The 22435-nt window shown below is 48.8% G+C and overlaps 1 protein-coding gene across 1 annotated transcript; it reads right to left on the minus strand.

Annotated features, from left to right (window-relative positions):
• Positions 1 to 1443: 1443 nt before the first annotated feature.
• LOC140418004 (uncharacterized) lies at positions 1444 to 20739 on the minus strand. Its single transcript, XM_072501434.1, has 3 exons — positions 19950 to 20739; positions 9571 to 13836; positions 1444 to 1572 (listed from the first exon to the last, which is right to left on the minus strand). Exons 2-3 carry the CDS (start codon positions 11023 to 11025, stop codon positions 1444 to 1446), a joined length of 1584 nt encoding a protein of 527 aa, XP_072357535.1. The 5' UTR covers positions 11026 to 13836; positions 19950 to 20739.
• Between the last annotated feature and the right edge of the window lie 1696 nt (positions 20740 to 22435).

Raw genomic sequence — 22435 nt, forward strand, 5'->3', positions numbered from 1 at the left:
TCTTCATAGGACAGTCCTCTGTGGTAAAATGTGCCGTGGCCTGTATTTTAGGCTCGATAAAATCAGACACTTTAAATTAAAAATTGGCCATTTTAAATGGAGCCACAGCCAGATCCAGCAACCAGCCTGAATACACTGAACTCCGACAAGCTGCCAGCACATGTCTGGAGCTGCTCTGCTCCATCAATCACCAATCAAGAGATAATTGGCTCTATTCATCAATTGATTGTTTTGATAGACAAAGTTACATAACAAACAACGCACCGGGAAATGGACTCCCATGGACAGATTCCAGTGTCCTGCTGAGTGGCCATTGGTAACTCCATTGGGTGGTACCACTCCCACCCTGTGACCTCATCGGCTGGGGTCAGAGAACATTCTGGAAGGACACAGAAAGGGTATAACGGTTGAACCCTCGGACCGCCCAGCGGTGAAGACTCCACGCAGAGGTAATCGAGACGACTGACCAGAGACGGAAAGAAGCAGCGGCGAGACCCATCTTCTCGGAAGAAGACCCCGAGGAGATTGAGATACAGAATCAAACCCGCAGCTCGAATGAGTCCATCGGCTCGGGTACTATTGAGAATCTTGGGACTGTAATTAGTGGGATAATTTAAGGGTAACTGTTTTACTGCTTGTGGAATAAAGTTATGTGATTTATACACTCCGTTGTCCTTTGTTTACCTGGTCAATAAAGATACCTGGGTAAAATATTTGTTTAATAAACTGGTCGAAGTGTCTGAGGTTTTATAGACACACCTCCCATCCCCAGAACAAGTCTGGTGAACCTTCCTTGCCCTCCCTCTTTGGCAATAATACCTTCTCTAAGGTAAGGGGAGTAAAACTGCACACAGTACTCCAGCTGTGGTCTAACCAAGGTCCTATACTATTGAAGCAAGTCTTCACTACTCCTGTACTCAAATTCTCTTGTGATAAAGACCAACATCCCATCAGCCTTCCTAATAACTTGCTGCACCTGCATGTTAGCCTTCAGTGACTTATTGATGAGGACACCCAGGTCCCTTTGTACATCTACACTTTCTAATCTCTATTTGAGACATACTCTGCTCATCGGTTCCTCCTACCAAAGTGATAATCTTACATTTTTCCACATTATATTCCATCTGCCATGTCCTTGCCCACTCACTTAAGTCTGTCCAAATCCTCCTGTAGCCGTTTTACATCTTCCTCACAACACACATTCCCACCCAGCTTTGTGTCATCAGTGAACTTGGAAATATTCCATTTGGTCCCCACATCCAAATCATTGTATAAACTATGAACAGCTGGGGCCCAAGTACTGATCTTTGCAGTAACCCACTCGTCCCAACTGCTAATGTGAGAATGACCCATTTATTCCTCCTCTCTGTTTTCTGCCTGTTGGCTAATCCTCAATCCATGCCAGTATATTACCTCCCATCCCATGTGTTTTCATTTTGCTGACTAACCTCCTGTCGGGTGTTTGTCATAAACCTTCTGAAAATCCAAGTGTGCCACAACCACGGACTCCCCTTTATCAATTCTGTTAATAACATCCTCAAAAACTCCAAAAGGTTCGTCGGACATGATTTCCTATTCCGAAATCCATGTTAGAAGTCTTACAACACCAGGTTAAAGTCCAACAGGTTTGTTTCAAATCACTAGCTTTCGGAGCGCTGCTCCTTCCTCAGGTGAGGAAGAAGCTCCTTCACCTGAGGAAGGAGCAGTGCTCCGAAAGCTAGTGATTCGAAACAAACCTGTTGGACTTTAACCTGGTGTTGTAAGACTTCTTACTGTGCTCACCCCAGTTCAACGTCGGCATCTCCATATCATAAATCCAAGTTAATTATTATTATCCAGGTGTCCATTTATCACATCCTTTATAATAGATGCTGGTATTTTCCCAATACTGATGTCAGGCTAACAGGTCTGTAGTTCACCATTTTCTCTCTCCCTTCCTGAATAGTGGAGTGACATTTGCTGCCTTCAATCTGCAGGAACTATTCCAGAATCTATAGAATTGTGGAAGATGATCATCAATGTATCCACTATCTTGATATCATCACTTTTGACTGGTTCTGAGACACTTAAGTTTGGATTTCTGGTGCAGAGTAAAGTATAACCGTGGAGTGGAATTTTAGATTGTGTAAAAGGACAAAGTTCTATTTTATAAATAAAGATGGAGGTTTCTGGCAAAAATAGTGTTTAGTTAACGTTGCTTCTAAGGCATCGCAGTGGTTAGCACTGCTGCCTCACGGCGCCGAGGACCCGAGTTCAATCCTGGCTCCGGGTCACTGTCCGTGTGGAGTTTGCACATTCTCCCCGTGTCTGCGCGGGTCACACCACCACAACCCAAAGACGTGCAGGAGAGGTGGATTGGCCGCACTCAATTGCCCCTTAATTGGAAAAATTAAAAACAAAATGTTGCTTCTAGTTTGTTTGCTGCAGTAAAAGCCATAAAACCTTAACTCCTGTTGTGTGATCCTTTACATTGTTGACTTGGAATTGATTTTTTTTAAAGTTATTGATCTGTCCAGAGATCCTAATCCACAAGTTTTGACTTCCCATTTGAGCCTCAGGCAGTTTTCTGGCTCACTATTCTTGTGTCAGTGACAGCCAGGAGATGGAGCTGAGGGCTGAATTTAAGTTACCAATAACGGGGCCTGCACCCCAGTTGGGAAACTGCCATGGGTGTCGCACTAATAGAGAGACAGGAAGGTGCTGGAGGACTGACTGGGAAATGGGCCTCCAACCAATTAGGACACAGAAGGAGGTGACCAGGGCTGGTAGTGACCCCCCGGTATTCAGTGCCCCGGTGTCCAAAGTGGGGAGTCACGGGAACAGAGTAAAGAGAAACCATTTGGGTTCTGAACATTGTGAACATCCGTTTACTTTGCTTGCTATTTATTCTCAAGTAATTTTCTGTTTCTTTGTTTATCCATGTTGTTTCATTAATAAACAATTAACAGTAAAAATATTTGATTTTGTTGGATTTTTCATGATTAGATTGATGTAGTTCAGGGAAAGTGGGTGAGAGGTTGACAGGCTCTTTAACAGAAAGTGAGTCCCTCTAAGGCGATTGGCAAAGGAACCAGAGGGGTCGAGGAGATGTGATTTTTCTTTTGACACGCAAAATGGGGTTCAGGTTCTGATTCACTCATTTATTCAGGCTCCTTGAGGGAGTAACATGGGATGTCAATAAAGGGGAACCTGCAGATGTGGTTTATTTAGATTTATAGAAAGTATTTCCCAAGGTGCCACATCAAAGGTCACTGCACAACATAAGAGGTCATGGTGTAGAGGGCAACATATCAGCAGGGATAGCGGATTGGTTAGCTCATAGGAAGCAGAGAGTGGGTATAAATGGGTCATTTTTGGGTAGGTAAGATGTGACAAGTGGAGTATCACAAGGATCAGTGCTGGCCCTCAACTATTTACAATCTATATTAATGAGTTGAATGTGGTTAAATTTGCTGATGACACAAAGAGGGATTGGAAATGAATTTGTCAAGTGGACTTGGAGAATGCAAAGGACATCAAATAGGTTAAGTGAGTGGGAATGAATTGACAGATGGAGTATAATTTGGGAAAATGTGAATGTGTCCACATTATTTAAATGGGAGAGAGATTACAGAACTCTGAGGCACAGCGGTATCTGGGTGTCCTGGTACAGGAATCACAAGTTAGTTTGCCGTGTTACGACATCTGGGCTCGTGCGCGGTCAATTCCAGCCCCACAGTCACAGCACAAGCGAATTGACCAATAATTCTTATAAAAATACCCTATGTCTTTGGCCCTTGGCTGCCCAATAATCAGTCACCGTGGTTGCAAATATAAATACGATTACTGTTTATTTATAACAAGAACAATAATAAAATATGCAGCAAACACAACTGATTTACAATAAGCCAATTCCTAATTCCCACTTTAACCTGCCCCCAACCTCTACACACACAGAGACAGACAAACACAGAGGGGTGGAAAGGGATAAAATCATAAGTGAAAGAAATTCTTTTTTTCAGATGATGATTTTTAGCACACTTTACTTCACAGCAAGCTTGCAGATTAAAGTCTTTAGTTTACAGTCTGTAGTGATCTTCTCTGTAGGTTAATTTGTTCACGTTCTTTGTAGTTTAGAAATGCAGTACTCACACTTTTCTGGAGCGGCACCTCATCTCTGTTCAAACTTTTCTTTCAGTTTGTGGTTTGTATTCAGGTCTCCATGGTTTCAGGAATACAGCACCCACAGGCTATCTGGGAAGAGAGATAGCACTCACAGCTGCCTTCTGGAGAGAGAGTTAATCAGTTCTGCCTCTTGTGCTGCTAGAATCAAACTGAAAGCTTGGGACTCTGAAAAACATCCCAGTGGGATAGGATCCAATCACCGCCTGTTACCTAGGAGCACAGCCTTTTGGACCAATTCATTGGCCACCAGCGAATCAATCAAACCGAGTCCCAACCCCAATTCTCACACTGGTGCCTAAAGATCTGCAGCTCCAGTTTAAACCGGCACAGACACCTGGATTCTTCTGCTTGAATTAAAGATACAGGCTGCTTGCCTTAAAGTGACATGTCCATTAATCATCCATGGAGCAAAAATGTAACAGCAGAAATAAAAGAACGGGGAAATAAGGTTATGAAAAGGAAGGGCCCTTCCAGCCGGTACAGCAAGTGATTAGGAAGGTGAATGGAATATTGTTATTTATTGCAAAGGGACTGGAATATAAAAGTTGGGGTGTTTTGCTGCAGTTGTACAGGGCCTTGGTGAGACCATGGGCTGGATTCTCCACTGGCGAGATTCTCTGTTGTGCCGGCAGCGCACTCACACCCGGGGATTTCCAGGCGACGGACTGGCAACAATGGGAAACTCATTGGCCGTCTGGCAGGACGGAGAATCCCGCTGCTGGCAGGGACGTGCAGGGACGCGCCGCAGGATGGAGCATCCCGCTGCTGGCAGGGATGCGCTGCAGGATGGAGAATCCCGCTGATGGCAGGGATGCGTTGCAGGACGGAGAATCCCGCTGCTGGCAGGGACACGCTGCAGGATGGAGAATCCCGCTGCTGGCAGGGACATGCCGCAGGACGGAGAATCCCGCTGCTGGCAGGGACACGCCGCAGGACGGAGAATCTCGCTGCTGGCAGGGAAGCGCTGCAGGACGGAGAATCCCGCTGCTGGCAGGGACACGCCGCAGGACGGAGAATCCCGCTGCTGGCAGGGACACGCCGCAGGACGGAGAATCCCGCTGCTGGCAGGGACATGCCGCAGGACGGAGAATCCCGCTGCTGGCAGGGACACGCCGCACGACGGAGAATCCCGCTGCTGGCAGGGATGCGCCGCAGGACGGAGAATCCCGCTGCTGGCAGGGATGCGCCGCAGGATGGAGAATCCCGCTGCTGGAAGGGACATGCCGCAGGATGGAGAATCCCGCTGCTGGAAGGGACATGCCGCAGGATGGAGAATCCCGCTGCTGGCAGGGACATGCCGCAGGACGGAGAATCCCGCTGCTGGCAGGGACATGCCGCAGGACGGAGAATCCCGCTGCTGGCAGGGACACGCCGCAGGACGGAGAATCCCGCTGCTGGCAGGGACCCGCCGCAGGACGGAGAATCCTGCTGCTGGCAGGGACCCGCCGCAGGACGGAGAATCCCGCTGCTGGCAGGGACACGCCGCAGGATGGAGAATACCGCTGCTGGCAGGGATGCGCTGCAGGACGGAGAATCCCGCTGCTGGCAGGGATGCGCCACAGGATGGAGAATCCCGCTGCTGGCAGGGATGCGCTGCAGGACGGAGAATCCCGCTCCTGGCAGGGACACGCCGCAGGACGGAGAATCCCGCTGCTGGCAGGGATGCGATGCAGGACGGAGAATCCCGCTGCTGGCAGGGATGCGCTGCAGGATGGAGAATCCCGCTGCTGGCCGGGATGCGCTGCAGGATGGAGAATCCCGCTGCTGGCAGGGATGCGCTGCAGGACGGAGAATCCCGCTGCTGGCAGGGATGAGCTGCAGGATGGAGAATCCCGCTGCTGGCAGGGACACGCCGCAGGACGGAGAATCCCGTTGCTTGCAGGGATGCGCTGCAGGACGGAGAATCCCGCTGCTGGCAGGGGCGTGCTGCATGACGGAGAATCCCGCTGCTGGCAGGGTCACGCCGCAGGACGGAGAATCCCGCTGCTGGCAGGGACACGCCGCAGGATGGAGAATCCCGCTGCTGGCAGGGACACGCCGCAGGATGGAGAATCCCGCTGCTGGCAGGGACACGCCGCAGGATGGAGAATCCCGCTGCTGGCAGGGATGCGCTGCAGGACGGAGAATCCCGCTGCTGGCAGGGACACGCCGCAGGACGGAGAATCCCGCTGCTTGCAGGGACACGCCGCAGGACGGAGAATCTCGCTGCTGGCAGGGTCGCGCTGCAGGATGGAGAATCCCGCTGCTGGCAGGGATGCGCTGCAGGATGGAGAATCCCGCTGCTGGCAGGGATGCGCTGCAGGACGGAGAATCCTGCTGCTGGCAGGGACGAGCTGCAGGATGGAGAATCCCGCTGCTGGCAGGGACACGCCGCAGGACGGAGAATCCCGCTGCTTGCAGGGATGCGCTGCAGGACGGAGAATCCCGCTGCTGGCAGGGACACGCCGCAGGACGGAGAATCCCGCTGCTGGCAGGGACGTGCTGCAGGACGGAGAATCCCGCTGCTGGCAGGGGCACGCCGCAGGATGGAGAATCCCGCTGCTGGCAGGGATACGCTGCAGGACGGAGAATCCCGCTGCTGGCAGGGACACGCCGCAGGATGGAGAATCCCGCTGCTGGCAGGGATGCGCTGCAGGACGGAGAATCCCGCTGCTGGCAGGGACACGCCGCAGGACGGAGAATCCCGCTACTTGCAGGGACACGCCGCAGGACGGAGAATCTCGCTGCTGGCAGGGACGCGCCGCAGGATGGAGAATCTCGCTGCTGGCAGGGATGCGCTGCAGGACGGAGAATCCCGCTGCTGGCAGGGATGCGCTGCAGGATGCAGAATCCCGCTGCTGGCAGGGATGCACTGCAGGATGGAGAATCCCGCTGCTGGCAGGGACACGCCGCAGGACGGAGAATCCCGCTACTTGCAGGGACACGCCGCAGGACGGAGAATCTCGCTGCTGGCAGGGACGCGCCGCAGGATGGAGAATCCCGCTGCTGGCAGGGATGCGCCGCAGGACGGAGAATCCCGCTGCTGGCAGGGACACGCCGCAGGACGGAGAATCCCGCTGCTGGCAGGGATGCGCTGCAGGACGGGAATCCCGCCCCATACTTAGAGCACTGTGTACAGTTTGGGTCTCCTTATTTCAGAAATGAGATAATTGCATTAGAAGCAGTTCAGAGGAGGTTTACTCCCAGATTCTGGAATGAGGGGGTTATCCTCTGAGGAAAGGTTTGACTGGTTGGGAATGTATCCATTGCTGTTGAGAAGAATGAGAGATGATCTTATTGAAGCACGTGAGATCCTGAGTGGAATTGACAGAGAGAATGCTGAGAGAATGTTTCCCTTGTGGCAGAGACTAGAAATAGGGGAGACTCGGTTAAAATCTGAAATGTCCGAGCAGCCACTCAGTTCAAGGGCAATAAATTCTGGTCCAGCGACTCCCACATCCCATTAAGAATTTACAAAACTCTCTCCACAAAACCTCACTCAATTTCACTCCTTTATTGTCCAGTTCTGGCTCCGCCTGGGGTAACATCTACTCCATATTTTCTTCTTGTGCGGTGAGTTCTAGGTTACTGGTACATAAGGACAGATGCTTCAAGGAACAAATCAAACATGGATGTAAAAGATTCTCCAGCTCTCTCTTTGTGGACAGTTCTTACTCAGTATTATTTCTCCCAAGCCCTTCATTGTCCCATTATCGCTTTAATTTCACTCCCACTTTGCCCATGTCCAGTGTGTTTAATTCGTTCCTGGTTGTTTTAAAGTCAGTTTCTCTCTGGAGTGTGTCAATGTCTTGATGATGTCACAATAGTGTCTCAATCCCCCGGCCACATTAACCATTTCATCTCCTGCTGTGTCTCCAGTAGCTGTGTGTGTTTGGGACCCGGTCTTCAGTCCATTTCACCACGAATTTAGGCTTGTTATTTTTCACATGGAACAAATCACATCTGTACACCCACACCGGGATCCCAAAATCACGTCACATATACTTAACTCTCAGATGCTCTGAAGATCAAAGTGAGTGTCTGTTTGTCTTATCTGCCCTGTTATGGTGCTGATATTTCATGTTGTGTCCAAGCTTTCAAATGTGGATTTCTTTGAAACAAAGTTCATGGGCCAGGATGTAAATATTTCCAGGAGAAAGCGATCAATTTATTCATCCCATCTAAACATTCCAGACTTTAACTGGAACACAGGTGGAGACCAGATTGATATAGGTTTGCCTTTCAGTCGTCAAGGTCAGATACCCTGTACCATTTGTCAAACTGGACTATTTGACGAACTGCGTGTTTTAATTAACATCCCTCTTTCCTCCAGTTGCTCTACTGTGGGTAAAATCCCTTCGGTTGAGGACGGGTTGATGGGTATTGTTTGGTACACGGTGGAACATTACCAGTGAATGATGCTGGTTCCATCTGTAATTGGCCACAATCATTCTAACCTTTTGCCACATTTGATGTTCATAAAGCTGATCTTTCCTGATGGTTCTGATTGACCATGTTACTTTCCCATTTTCAAAGCTTAAGGGAGAATTCAATTAGGATCAAATATCCAGACCCAGAATAGCCTGGTCCACTGGGCCTATCCAGACTGAGGATATCAATTCATGTGAACCAAATTCTATTGATGTGGAGATGCCGGCGTTGGACTGGGGTGAGCACAGTACGAAGTCTTACAACACCAGGTTAAAGTCCAACAGGTTTGTTTCGATGTCACTAGCTTTCGGAGCGCTGCTCCTTCCTCAGATGAATGCAGAGGTCTGTTCCAGAAACACATATATAGACAAATTCAAAGATGCCAGACAATGCTCGGAATGTGAGCATTAGCAGGTGATTAAATCTTTACAGATCCAGAGATGGGGTAACCCCAGGTTAAAGAGGTGTGAATTGTATCAAGCCAGGACAGTTGGTAGGATTTTGCAGGCCAGATGGTGGGGGATGAATGTAATGCGACATGAATCCCAGGTCCCGGTTGAGGCCGCACTCATGTGTGCGGAACTTGGCTATAAGTTTCTGCTCGGCGATTCTGCGTTGTCGCGGGTCCTGAAGGCCGCCTTGGAGAACGCTTACCCGGAGATCAGAGGCTGAATGCCCTTGACTGCTGAAGTGTTCCCCGACTGGAAGGGAACATTCCTGCCTGGTGATTGTTGCGCGATGTCCGTTCATTCGTTGTCGCAGCGTCTGCATGGTCTCGCCAATGTACCACGCTTCGGGACATCCTTTCCTGCAGCGTATGAGGTAGACAACGTTGGCCGAGTCGCACGAGTATGTACCGCGTACCTGGTGGGTGGTGTTCTCACGTGTAATAGTGGTATCCATGTCGATGATCTGGCACGTCTTGCAGAGATTGCCATGACAGGGTTGTGTGGTGTCGTGGTCACTGTTCTGAAGACTGGGTAGTTTGCTGCAAACAATGGTTCGTTTGAGGTTGCGCGGTTGTTTGAAGGCAAGTAGTGGGGGTGTGGGGATGACCTTGGCAAGATGTTCATCGTCATCAATGACGTGTTGAAGGCTGTGAAGAAGATGACGTAGTTTCTCCGCTCCGGGGAAGTACTGGACGACGAAGGGTGTTCTGTCGGTTGTGTCCCATGTTTGTCTTGTGAGGAGGTCGGTCCGGTTTTTCGCTGTGGCGCGTTGGAACTGTCGATCGATGAGTCGAGTGCCATATCCCGTTCGTACGAGGGCATCTTTCAACGTCTGTAGATGTCTGTTACGCTCCTCCTCGTCTGAGCAGATCCTGTGTATACGGAGTGCTTGTCCATAGGGGATGGCTTCTTTAATGTGTTTAGGGTGGAAGCTGGAGAAGTGGAGCATCATGAGGTTATCCGTGGGTTTGCGGTAAAGCGAAGTGCTGAGGTGACCGTCCTTGATGGAGACGAGTGTGTCCAAGAATGCAACTGATTTTGGAGAGTAGTCCATGGTGAGTCTGATGGTCGGATGGAACTTATTAATGTCATCGTGTAGTCGTTTCAGTGATTCTTCGCCGTGGGTCCAAAGGAAAAAAATGTCATCGATGTATCTGGTGTATAACGTCGGTTGAAGGTCCTGTGCGGTGAGTAGGTCCTGTTCAAACTTGTGCATGAAGATGTTGGCGTATTGGGGTGCTAATTTGGTCCCCATGGCTGTTCCGTGCGTCTGGATGAAGAACTTGTTGTCGAAGGTGAAGACGTTGTGATCCAGAATGAAGCGGATGAGTTGCAGAATTGCGTCTGGAGATTGGCAGTTGTCGGTGTTGAGTACTGAGGCTGTTGCAGCAATGCCGTCGTCATGGGGGACGCTGGTGTAGAGTGCCGAGACGTCCATTGTGACGAGGAATGTTCCTGGTTCAACTGGTCCATGGGTGCTGAGTTTCTGTAGGAAGTCCGTCGTGTCGCGACAGAAGCTGGGTGTACCTTGTACGATGGGTTTCAAGATGCCCTCGATGTAGCCAGAGAGGTTCTCACACAGGGTCCCATTGCCTGAAACGATAGGGCGGCCTGGTGTGTTGGCCTTATGTATTTTCGGGAGGCAGTAGAGATCTCCAATGCGGGGGGTACGTGGGATGAAAGCACGTAGGGTGCTCTGAAGATCTGGATCCAAGGTCTTGATCAGTCTGTTAAGTTGGCGGATGTGTTCCTTGGTCGGATCTGCGGGTAACTGTCTGTAATGTTCTTGGTTGTTCAGTTGTCGGTATACTTCTTTGCAGTAGTCCGTTCTGTTCAGTACGACAGTGGCCCCCCCTTTGTCTGCTGGTTTGATGACGATGCTGCGGTTGGTCTTGAGAGCGCGGATGGCATTGCGTTGTGCTTGGGTGACGTTCGGGGCTGTCTTGTGAATGCGACTGATGAATCTGGCATTGACGCGGCTCCTGACGGCTTGAGCATACATGTCGAGTCTAAGGCAGCGGCCTTCCGGAGGGGTCCAATTCGACTCTTTCCTCTTCGGTTGCCGCACCGCAGATCTCTCGGTCTGCTGTTCCGGTTCATTGGTAGTCTGCTTGGGTTCGCTGTTGGCCTCTTGGGGTCTGTGCTATTGACATGGCCATGTCAACCCTATTGACATGGGTTGAGTTCTTTTAATAGTATAATTATAATCTTTATTATTGTCACAAGGAGGCTGACATTAACACTGCAATGAAGTTACTGTGAAAATCCCCCAGTCGCAATATTCCGGCACGTGTTTGGGTACACCCGAGGGAGAATTCAGAATGTCCAATTCACCGAACAAGCACGTCTTTCGGGACTTGTGGGAGGAACCCGGAGCACCCGGGGGAAACCCACGCAGACTCGGGGAGAACGTGTAGACTCCGCACAGACAGTAACCCAAGCCTGGAATCGATCCCGGGTCCCTGGTGCTAACCACTGTGCTACCGTGCCGCCCCATTAATAGATTGTAGCATTTTCCCACCTTCTGATGTCAGGCTAATGGGTCTGTGTTTCCCCGTTTACTCTCTCCCTCCTTAAATTGTGGGGTTACATTTACCACCTTCCAATCTGCAGGAACCATTCCAGAATCTACAGAATTGTGACAGATGATCACCAGTGTATCCACTATCTCTACAGCCGCCTCTTTCAACACTCTGGGATGTAGAGCATCACGTTTGAGGGTTGATTAACTTTCAACCACATTAATTTCTCCAGGACTACTTTTTTACTTATTAATCTCATTCAGTTCTCAATCCTCAGGCTTACTACTATTTTGGCCACTTTATGAGCCTCTTCCTTTGATCTAATGGAATCTTTAACTTTTCTTGTTAGCCGCGGTTGCATCACTTTTCCTGTTGGATTTTTTTCCCCTAAAGGAATCAATTTTGGTGTATATATGTGAAATGAGTTGCAAAAGTCCCAGAAGACCATAGGCTGCTCTCCCCTCTTAGAGAACGAGAGAGACAACTGGTGGTTTAACCTGAGGGTCACTACACCTCAGGCGAGGGGCAATGTTGCAAAGGTGGACCCTTCATGGATAACCTCAGCCAGTACGACAGTTGAATCCCTGCTATTGGAGTCACTCCACATCATGAACCAGCCATCCAGCCAACTGAGCTAACTGACCCCCCGGTAGATGAATAATAATGCCTGAAAATATTAGCTATTGCCTGTCTCCCATCATACCATTTAATGTGGTTTCCCAGTCGACCTCAGACAACATGTCCCTCATACCCTGATTGGGTGTTCACCCAGATAAATTAAACAAAAAATATGTAACCACCAATGCCCATCTTCATGGCAATGTGGCATGATTTAGGGGGATCCAAACAGAAATGCAAACTGAATATCTTCTCTCTTCGAAACACCCCTTCACGCTGTGATCCATGTGAAATTTGAAACCAGGTATTCGCAACAAGGCTCAAAGAGCATCAGCCATCTGGAGGCAAAGCCATAGGACTGCCAAGTCGAGCAGAACAAAACCCTACAACCCTCCCCATTGACCAACTGACAGAATGAACAAAATACAGTCCTGGATGTAACTGAGAGCAGAAACAATAACAGCAATAGCCCCTGTAATCACTTGTGAACTTGGTGTCTCAGCAGGTGCGATGAATCATGGATTCCCTTCCAACACTGAGCGGAGAATGACCTCTCACCAGTGTGAATTCGCTGGTGTGTCTGCAGGTGGGATGGATCATTAATTGCCTTCTCCTACTCAGAGCACATGATTGCCTTCTCCCCATTGTGAACTCGCTGGTGTCTCTTCAGGTTCGATAAGTCAGTGAATTCCTTCCCACACAGAGAGCAGGTGAATGGCCTCTCCCCAGTGTGAACTCGCTGATGTGTCCGCAGTTTGGATGACTCACTGAACCCCTTCCCACACTGAGAGCAGATGAACGGTCTCTCCCCAGTGTGAATTCGCTGGTGAGTCCACAGGTGGGATAACTGGGCGAATCCCTTCCCACAATGAGAGCAGGTGAATGGCCTATCCCCAGTGTGAACTCGCTGATGTGTCTGCAGATTGGAGAACTGCGTGAATCCCTTCCCACACTGAGAGCAGATGAACGGTCTCTCCCCAGTGTGAACTCGCTCGTGACTTTGCAGGTGGGATAACTGAGTGAATCCCTTCCCACACTGGGAGCAAGTGAACGGTCTCTCCCCAGTGCGATCTCGCTGGTGACTCTGCAGGTGGGTTAACTGAGTGAATCCCTTCCCACACTGAGAGCAGGTGAATGGCCTCTCCGCAGTGTGAATTCGCTGGTGTTTCTTCAGTCTGGAGAACAGAGCGAATCCCTTCTCACACACAGAGCAGGTGAATGGCCTCTCCCCAGTGTGAATGCGTCGATGAGTCTCCAACTCAGATGGGAATCTGTATCCCTTCCCACAGTCCCCACATTTCCACGGTTTCTCCATGTTTTGGGTCTCCTCGTGTCCCTCCAGGATGGACGATCAGTTAAGGCCTCGTCCACACACAGAACACGTGTCCGGTCTCTCCCCGCTGTGAATGGTGCAATGTTCGTTCAGGCTGTGTAAATGTTTAAAGCTCTTTCCACAGTCAGTGCTCTGGAACACTCTCGCTCGGGTGTGTGTGTCTCGGTGCTTTTCCAGTCACATTGATGTTTAAAATATTTTGATGCTGACAGATTCGGCAAACATTTCTCCTTCTAGATCCAAAGGCCGGTGACATTCAGATCCCAAGGTATCGAGTGACTCTGTGGGACCGAGACGTGACAATTGAGATATCTGTCTGGAATTCCTCCTCTTGTAATATCTGTAAAAGGAGTTTTCAAAGTCAACACTCAGTACAGGATAGAAATTCAGAACAGAGAATTCTAGTTTCTATGGAACATTCCTTCCTCTCATTCCCCAATATCTCGTCTCCAGGGAGCGGGCTCGGAGGGGCAGGGTATCGGAGCAGTGACTGTAGGAAGGATGAGCTAGCTGACCACTGCACCCCGGTACAGGAGGCCATTCAAGCGGGGGGAGGAAGTGGTCTGGGGATTCTATAATTAGGGGAACTGATAACATCCTTTGGAAGCAGGACCGAGAGTCCCACATGGTATGTTGCCTGCCCGGTGCCAGGGTGAGGGGCATCTCTAACCGGCTTGAAAGGATATTGGAGAGGGAGGGGGAGGATCCAGTTGTTGTGGTCCACATTGGGACAAACAGTATCAGCAAGACTAGGAAAGAGGACCTGTTTGGGAATATCAGAAATTAGGAACAGAATTAAAGAACAGGTCCCAAGGATTATAATCTCTGGATTATTCCCTGAGCCACGTGCAAATTGGCATAGGGATGAGAAAATTAGAGAAGTAAACACGTGGCTAAAGGAGTGGCGCAGGAAAGAGGGGTTCCATTTCATGGGGCACAGGCATCAGTATTGGGACAGGAGGGATCTGTGCCGTTGGGACGGTCTCCACCTGAACCGGTCTGGGGCCAGTGTCCTCGTGGAAAGGATAAATAGGGAGGTCAGAAGGACTTTAAACTAACAAATGATGGGGGAGGGGAAGGCCTCAGGGGAACTCAATACAGTTCCAAAAACAAGTAGCAGGATGGTCTGGACTGGCTACCAAATATACCGGTTATAAAGTTTACAGGAGGGTCAGAGAATATGGCAGAGTGGGTGGAGTAGCCTTACTGATTAGAAATACCATCACCTCAATGGTGAGGATTGGATTTGTCTATTGTCACATGTACCGAGATACAGTGAAAAGTATTGATCTGCGTACAGTTCAGACAGATCATTCCATACATGAGAAGACACAGGGCAAACATCAATACACAATGTAAATACATAGACACAGGTATCGGGTGAAGCATACAGGAGTGTAGCACTACTCAGTGGAGGAGATGTGTGAAGAGGTCAGGTCAGTCCATAAGAGGGTCGATTAGGAGTCTGGTAACAGCGGAAAAGATGTTTTTGAATCTGTTAGAACATACAGTGCAGAAGGAGGCCATTCGGCCCATCGAGTCTGCGCCGACCCACTTAAGCCCTCACTTCCACCCCATCCCCATAACCCAATAACACCTCCTAATCTTTTTGGTCACTAAGGGCAATTTATCATGGCCAATCCACCTAACCTGCAAGTCTTTGGATGTGTTCTCAGACTTTTGTATCTCCTGCCCGATGGAAGAAGTTGGAAGTGTGAACAAGCCGGGTGGGAGGGGGCTTTGATTATGCTGCCCTCTATCCCAAAGCAGCGGGAGGTGCTGACAGAGTCAATGGATGGGAGGCGGGTTTGCGTGATGGACTGGGCGTGTTCACGACTCTCTGTCGTTTCTTACAGTCTTGGACCGAGCAGTTGCCAGGCCAGGCTGTGATGTTACCAGGTTGGATGCTTTCTATGCTGCATCTGTAAAAGTTGGTAAGATTCAATGTGGACGTGTCGAATTTCCTTAGTTTCCTGAAAAAGTATAGGCGCTGTTGTGCTTTCTTGGTCGTAGTGTTGACGTGGGTAGACCAGGACAGGTTGTTGGTGATGTGCACACCTCGGAATTTGAAGCTGTAGTCAATGAATAGGAGTCTGATGTCGGAGTCCTTGCTGTCGAGATGCTCCAAGTGAGTGTAGCGCCAGGGAGATGGCATCTGCTGTGGAGGATATAATGAGGGGAAGGATCCAGCGGAGACCATGGGCTGGATTCTCCGTCGGTGGGATCCTCCGTTTTCCAGCAGCGCACTCATGCCCGCGGACTTCCCGACAGCATGGGGGTGCCCACAACGGGAAACCCCATTGGCCAGCTGCCAGGACGGAGAATCCCCTCCCACATGGGTGGAACTGAGGAACAAAAAAATCTCAAACTGTAATGGGTGTTGTGTATCGACCGTCTGGTTAGCTCGGAGGTGCTAGATTGTATAAAGGCAGAAATTAGGCGAGTGTGTAGCAAAGGCAGAGTAGTATTAATGGGGGATTATAACTGACACACAGATTGGGAGAGGCAGACAAGCAACTGTCAGAAAGGGAGTGAATTTCTGGAATGTGTCTGGGATAGTTTCCTGCAGCAATATGTTCCAGATGTAACAAGGGGACAGGCAATATTATATTTAGTTATGAGTAATGAGCCCAATTTAATTAGCAGCCTAACTGTGCACGAACATTGATCAAATAGTGATCACAACATGATTGAATTCAGTGTAGTGTTTGAAAGTGAAAAGCACATTACAGACAGTAGAATTTTAGACTTGGGTAAGGCTGACGTTAACGGGATGAGACAGGGACTGTCCTCGGTAAACTGGGGAGATCGGTTACTGGGTCAAACAACTGAAGATAAGTGGAGAATATTTAAAGAAACATTTAACGAGATACAGAGCAAGTATATACCCCTGAGAGGAAAAGGCTCCATTTCACAGAAAAAAAACAGCCACGGACAAATAAAGAGGTTAGGGACAGCTTAAAACTAAAAGAAATAGCGCACAAAAATACAAGACACAGGACAGATCCAGACGAATGGGATAGGTACAAGGACCAGCAAAGGATCACAAAGCAGCTTGTAAGCGCAACTAAAAGGGATTATGAAAGGAAACCTGCAAGGTTCATCAATATCAATGAGAAGAAATGTTTCGTTATATAAAGGGAAAGCGGGTGGTGAAGAGCAATGTAGGCCCAGTAGAAGCTGGAAATGGAGATATTGTCAGTGATAATGGGGGAATGGCAGACACGCTGAACAATTACTGTGCCTCAGTATTTACAGTTGAAAAGGAGGATAACTTGCCATAAGTCCCGAAAAAATTAATAGTTGATAGAGGACAGGGACTTGATACAATTAACATAATGATACCGATACCATCACTAACTAGGAAACTAATGGAACTGAAGAGTGACAAATCCCCAGGACTTGACGGTTTCCATCCGAGGCTGTTGAAGGAAGTCAGGGAGCACATTGTAGATGCCCCAACGATAATTGTCCAGAGTTCCCTAGATTCAGGAGTTGTCCCTCTGGATTGGAAAATTTCACTTTTTGAAGTGCGGATACACCAGCGAGTTCACACTGGGGATAGGCCATTCACCTGCTCTTAGTGTGGGAAGGGATTCACTTTTTAAGAAGGGTGAAAGGGGAAAAACAGGGAATTACAGACCAGTTAGCCAAACATGACATGGTAGCACAATGGTTAGCACTGTTGCTACACAGCCCCAGGGACCCAGGTGCGATTACCGGCTTAGGTCACTGTCTGTGTGGAGTCTGCACGTTCACCCCGTGTCTGCGTGGGTTTTATCCTGGTGCTCCCACAAGTCCCCAAAAGCCGAGCTGTTAGGTGAATCGGACAGTCTAAATTCAGTTCCTCAGTGTTAAGCCTACTTGTGACACTAATAAAGATTGTTATGAACATCTATGGTGGGGAAACTGCTGGAATGTATAATCAGGGATAGGGTAACTGAACACTTTGAAAAACATTGTTCGATCAGGGACAGCCAGCCTGACTTATTTTACTGAATCTTTTGAGGAGGTGACTAAGGTAGAGGATAGGGGAATGTCTATGGATGTCATTTATACGCACTCCCAGAAGGCATTTGATAAAGTCCCACACAAGAGACTGTTAGCTAAGGTGGAAGCCCTCGGAGTTGAGGGCAAATTATTGACACGGTTAGGAAATTGGTTGAGTGGCAGGAGAGTGCAGGGATATGGGTATTTAATACGGGACAATGAAGAGTATAACACCGAGTTGTAGACAAACAAAACTGATTTTATTTAACATTAACTATATACACAGCTCCAGTTGCTGAGTTAGGAGAGATTACTCAAATTTGACCTGTTGCACTTTTCAGGATTAATTTCAATTTGCCACTGTTCTGCCATCTAACCAGCCCGTCCATATCATCCTGAAATCTGAGGCGTTCCTCACCATTTCCCACACCCCCAATTTTTGTGTCATCTGCGATCTTATCATATCTCCAACATTCACATCCAGATCATTGATGTACGCTCCGAACAACATGGAACCCAACACCGATCGCAGCGGAACCCCATTGGACACAGGCTTCCAGTCACAAAGACAATCTTTGACCATCTCCCTCTGCCTGCTGCCAGGAAGCCAATTTTGGTATCAATTTGCCTGGAGCCCATCTTGACCAGTCCCCCATGTGAGACCTTGTCACAAACCTTACTGAAGTTTTTCCGGGCTACATGTGGACAGCACGGAAGTACAGTTGGTAGCACTTTGCTCCACAGTGCCATGGTTCCAGATTTGATACCCGGCTTGGGTCAGTCTGTGTGGAGTCTGCACGTACTCCCCGTGTCTGTGTGGGGTTCTTCCGGGTGCTCTGGGTTCCTCCCACAAGTCCCGAAAGACGTGCTTGTTAGGTGAATTCGACATTCTGAATTCTCCTGAGTGCACCTGAACAGGCGCCAGAATGTGGCGACAAGGGGATTTTCACAGTAACTTCATTGCAGTGTTAATGTAAGCCTACTTGTGACAATAAAGATTATCAACTGCACTACCCTCAACGACACGCTTAGTCACCTCCACGGAAAATGCAAATGAAATAGAATCCACAGAATCCTTCTGCACTGACCCTCCGATAGAGCATGCTACCCAGGTCCACTCCTCCTCTCTATCCCCTTAAACCCACCTACCTTTTGGACACTAAGGGACAATTGTTCATGGCCAATCCACCTATCCTGCACATCTTCTGGACTGTGGGAGGAAACTGGAGCGTCCGGAGGAAACCCATGCAGACAGGGGGAGAACGAGCAAATTCCACACAGTGTATACCTTAGATCTCTTCCTTTCCAATTCCCCACCCTCTTCCTTCAAACCAACTTTCCCTTTCTGATTTCCTGCTTTCAGGGACTCAAAGACTTAGAGTCAGAGAGTTTTACAGCAGAGAAAGATGCTCTTCGGCCCATCGTGAAAATGCTGCCTGTTCAGCCACAGCAGGTCAAGGATGAAAAGAGAGAGCAACAGCTCAGCACTTCATGAAGACAGGTAGCCATTTGATATGACCCTCACTGCTACCAGCTCAGATACAACACTACACAAACTTAGCAGCCACTATAGAGTTGGGATCAGCTGTGGTGACACACTGGACTGGATCAAGGACAGGGTGAAATATAGTTTGCTTGCCAGTTCACTGGAGGGTGTGGTCAGAGATGGGTGCTGCTTCGGGTGGATCAGATGAGGATTTTAATAGGCACTGATGAGGGTGTATATTGAGATGCTGGGTGGATTGTCTGGCTTGTCAGACAGTCTCCTCTTCACTGTCAAGCAGCATGTAGAGGTCTGGCTCCAAGTCTCCAAATTGGCAGAGGACATTGTGCAGAACGTGCCCTGTCCACAACCTCAGCTCCATCTCCTTGTTCTGGTGCAGAACCAGAGGCACTGCTATTGCTGCTCTGAAACCTGTTACAGTCTTTGTTTGGGTAGGTCTTTATAAGACATAATCTTCCTTTGACAAAGCCATGCTAACTATCCTTTTTTTAAATAAATTTAGAGTACCCAATTATTTTTTTTCCGATTAAGAGGCAATTTAGCGTGGCCAATCCACCTAATCAGCACATCTTTGGGTTGTGGGGGTGAAACCCACGCAGACATGCTGACTATCCTTAATTAGTTCTTGCCTTCGCAACAGAGATTAATTCTGTCCCTCAGAATATTTTCCAATCATTTCCCGACCACTCAAGTTAAATTCACTGGTCTGTAATTTCCTGGATTTTCCCTACTTCACTTCTTGAACAATGGAACCACATTATCTGTCCTCCAGTCCTCTGGCACCGCTCCTGTGGCCAGAAATTTTTTTTAATTGTCAGAGTGTCTGCAATCTCCTGTCTTGCTTCCCACAGCAGCCTGGGAAACATCTCATCTGGGCCTGGGGATTTAAACAAGTCACCAATTGAAGGACAGAATAAGCACATAAATTTAATGGGGAGAAAAGGAAGTGTTTTACTTACAGAGGTGAGAGGAAGTTTCAGTCTGTGTGAAGCTGGAGGAACAACAGGTTTGCTGGGCAGACAGTGAAGGAAGCTCCGTGCAGCCAGTGACACAGGCCCCAGACTGATTGGCTGAAGGATCAGCGCCTGTCCAGTCCTCCACAGGTTCCTATTGGCCAATCTCCCTCATGGAAACAATGAGGGGCGGATCTCGGCCCACGTGAGGTGGGCGGGTATTTGACCTCCCGATGCTGAGCTGTTGTCCAATCCGGAGTATTTTGTTTCTGTGACCAGGGGTGTTGCTTCCAGTGTGCTGGGAACGCCCCTCTGAGTCATTGTGACGTCCCAAAGAAGCCCTGCCTGAATCACTCTGTTCCGCGGTGACGTCTCCGGGTTCCAGTGCGCAGGCCCAGCGGGCGCACACGAGCCCCGACCCCTCCTTTTGTTCCCCCTCCCCCTTCACATCCCGCAGACAAGGTTTCCAGGCAACCGGCTGACGCTTCCGGCCAGAGCGAGAACTCGTCCAGTGATCTCCATCTCCACCCAGCCCGGGACTGCGCATGTCCAAGGGAGATAGGGAACTGCGCAGTGCAGAGGAGAGCCCACCCTCTGACCTTCCTGCTCAGGTATTGGCTCTTGAGAAACTGAGAGGCCCGAAAGGACTTTGGTCCTCCAGCCAATCAGAGCACTGCCTTTGTGTGAATGAAGATTGAATGAAGCTTCACACAGACTGAAACTTCCTCATGTCTTCAACATCAATGAGTAAAACACTATTTTCTCCCCCTTTCCATTTCTTTTCTCATTCTGACCTTCAATTGGTGCCTTGCAACAACTGAAGGGAAAGGAAGTGAATCCAGGGAGGGTGCAAACTCTGTAAAGCTTGGCCCAGGTCTCTCTCTCTCTCTTAAAGACATTGACATCCTTTGCTCCCTCAGCTTGACACAATTATTTGGCTAAAAGGATGGTCTCTTTCCCAATGTTCACAATTAAAGGGCTGGTTTCCCCAGGAGATGGCTGACATTTAAGGGTCAGTAAATTAATATTAGCCAGAGATATGTCTAGTGTTATATGGTACAGATTAGATATATTATTTATGGTTCTGTAAAGTACATTTATTATTTCTAGTAGTGTAATATTGTACTGTAACTACATCATATATTTTCAGTAATCTGTCACCTCACAGGGTTGTTAATCTCGGGATTTCTCTTCCACAGGGACCAGTGGAGTCTAGAGGTCATTGAATATATTCAGGGATGAGTTAGACAGATTTATTTTTTCAATTTAAAGTGCCCAGTCTTTTTTTTTCAATTAAGGGCCCCCATCCCTTGGACATGTGCAGTTCCAGGCCATCTGCCTGCATGGCAGATAGAGCAGTTTCTCCAGCACGGGGGAATTGTGGGAGCTGTGGCCGCCCTCACTTGTTTGGAGCCCAATATCTAATCTCCTGGGACTGGGATGAAAAGTGGGGGTGGCATTGACCTCAACCTGACACAAAGTACATGCAGGTAGTCACTGGATTTGATTGTGACACCCCCCCTCCCCCCTCCCAAAACATTGAAGTCACCAAGGAATATGAGGGTAGTGTGGGTAAATGGTGCTGAGGTCGATTGGCCATTGAGCTCATTAAAGGATGGGGCAAGTGGGCCAAATGGCCGACTGCAGCTCCTATTTGTTATGATCTCTGTGTCCAGGACAGGAAGCAGTGAGCATAGATCTGTCAATCAGCCTGAATCAGCAGCTTCAGGAGAATTGGGAGGGAGAATGGAGGGAGAGTGTGTGGGATGGATGGGGAATGAGAGACGGAAGAATGTTCCATAGGAACCAGAATTGTCTGTTTTGAATGTCTATCCTGTACTGACAGTGCTGACTTTTGTAAATTGTTTTTCCAAGAGATTAGAAGTGGAGGAATTTCAGAGAGAAATCTCAAACGTCACATCTAGATCTGACAGAGTTATTCGATTCGTTGGGATCTGAATATCTTCGGCATTTGAATCTAGAAGGAGAAATGTTTGCTTGAGCTGTCGGCATCAACAGATTTTCAACACCATTGTGACTGGAAAAGCACCGAGACACACACACCCAAGTGAGAGTGTTCCAGAGCACTGTCTGTGGAAAGAGATTTAACCAGTTACGTACCCTGAAAAAACATTGCAGCATTCACAGCGGGGAGAGACCATACATGTGTTCTCTGTGTGGGTAAGGCTTCAATTGTCCAACTTCGAGAGACACAAGGAGACCCAAAACATGGAGAAACCATGGAAATGTGTGGACTGTGGGAAAGGATTCAAGGCCCCATCTGCACTGGAAGCTCATCGACACTGGGGGAAGGCCATTCACCTGCTCTCTCTATGGGAAGGGATTCACTCAGATATCCAGCCTGCAGGCACATCAGGGACTTCATACTGGGGAGAAGCCGTTTACCTGCTGTCAATGTGGGAGGGAATTCAGTGATTCCTCCACCCTGCAGAGACATCAGCGAGTTCACACTGGAGAGAAACCATTCACCT

This window comes from Scyliorhinus torazame, chromosome 5 (genome assembly GCF_047496885.1).
Source record: "Scyliorhinus torazame isolate Kashiwa2021f chromosome 5, sScyTor2.1, whole genome shotgun sequence".
Lineage (NCBI taxonomy): Eukaryota > Metazoa > Chordata > Chondrichthyes > Carcharhiniformes > Scyliorhinidae > Scyliorhinus > Scyliorhinus torazame.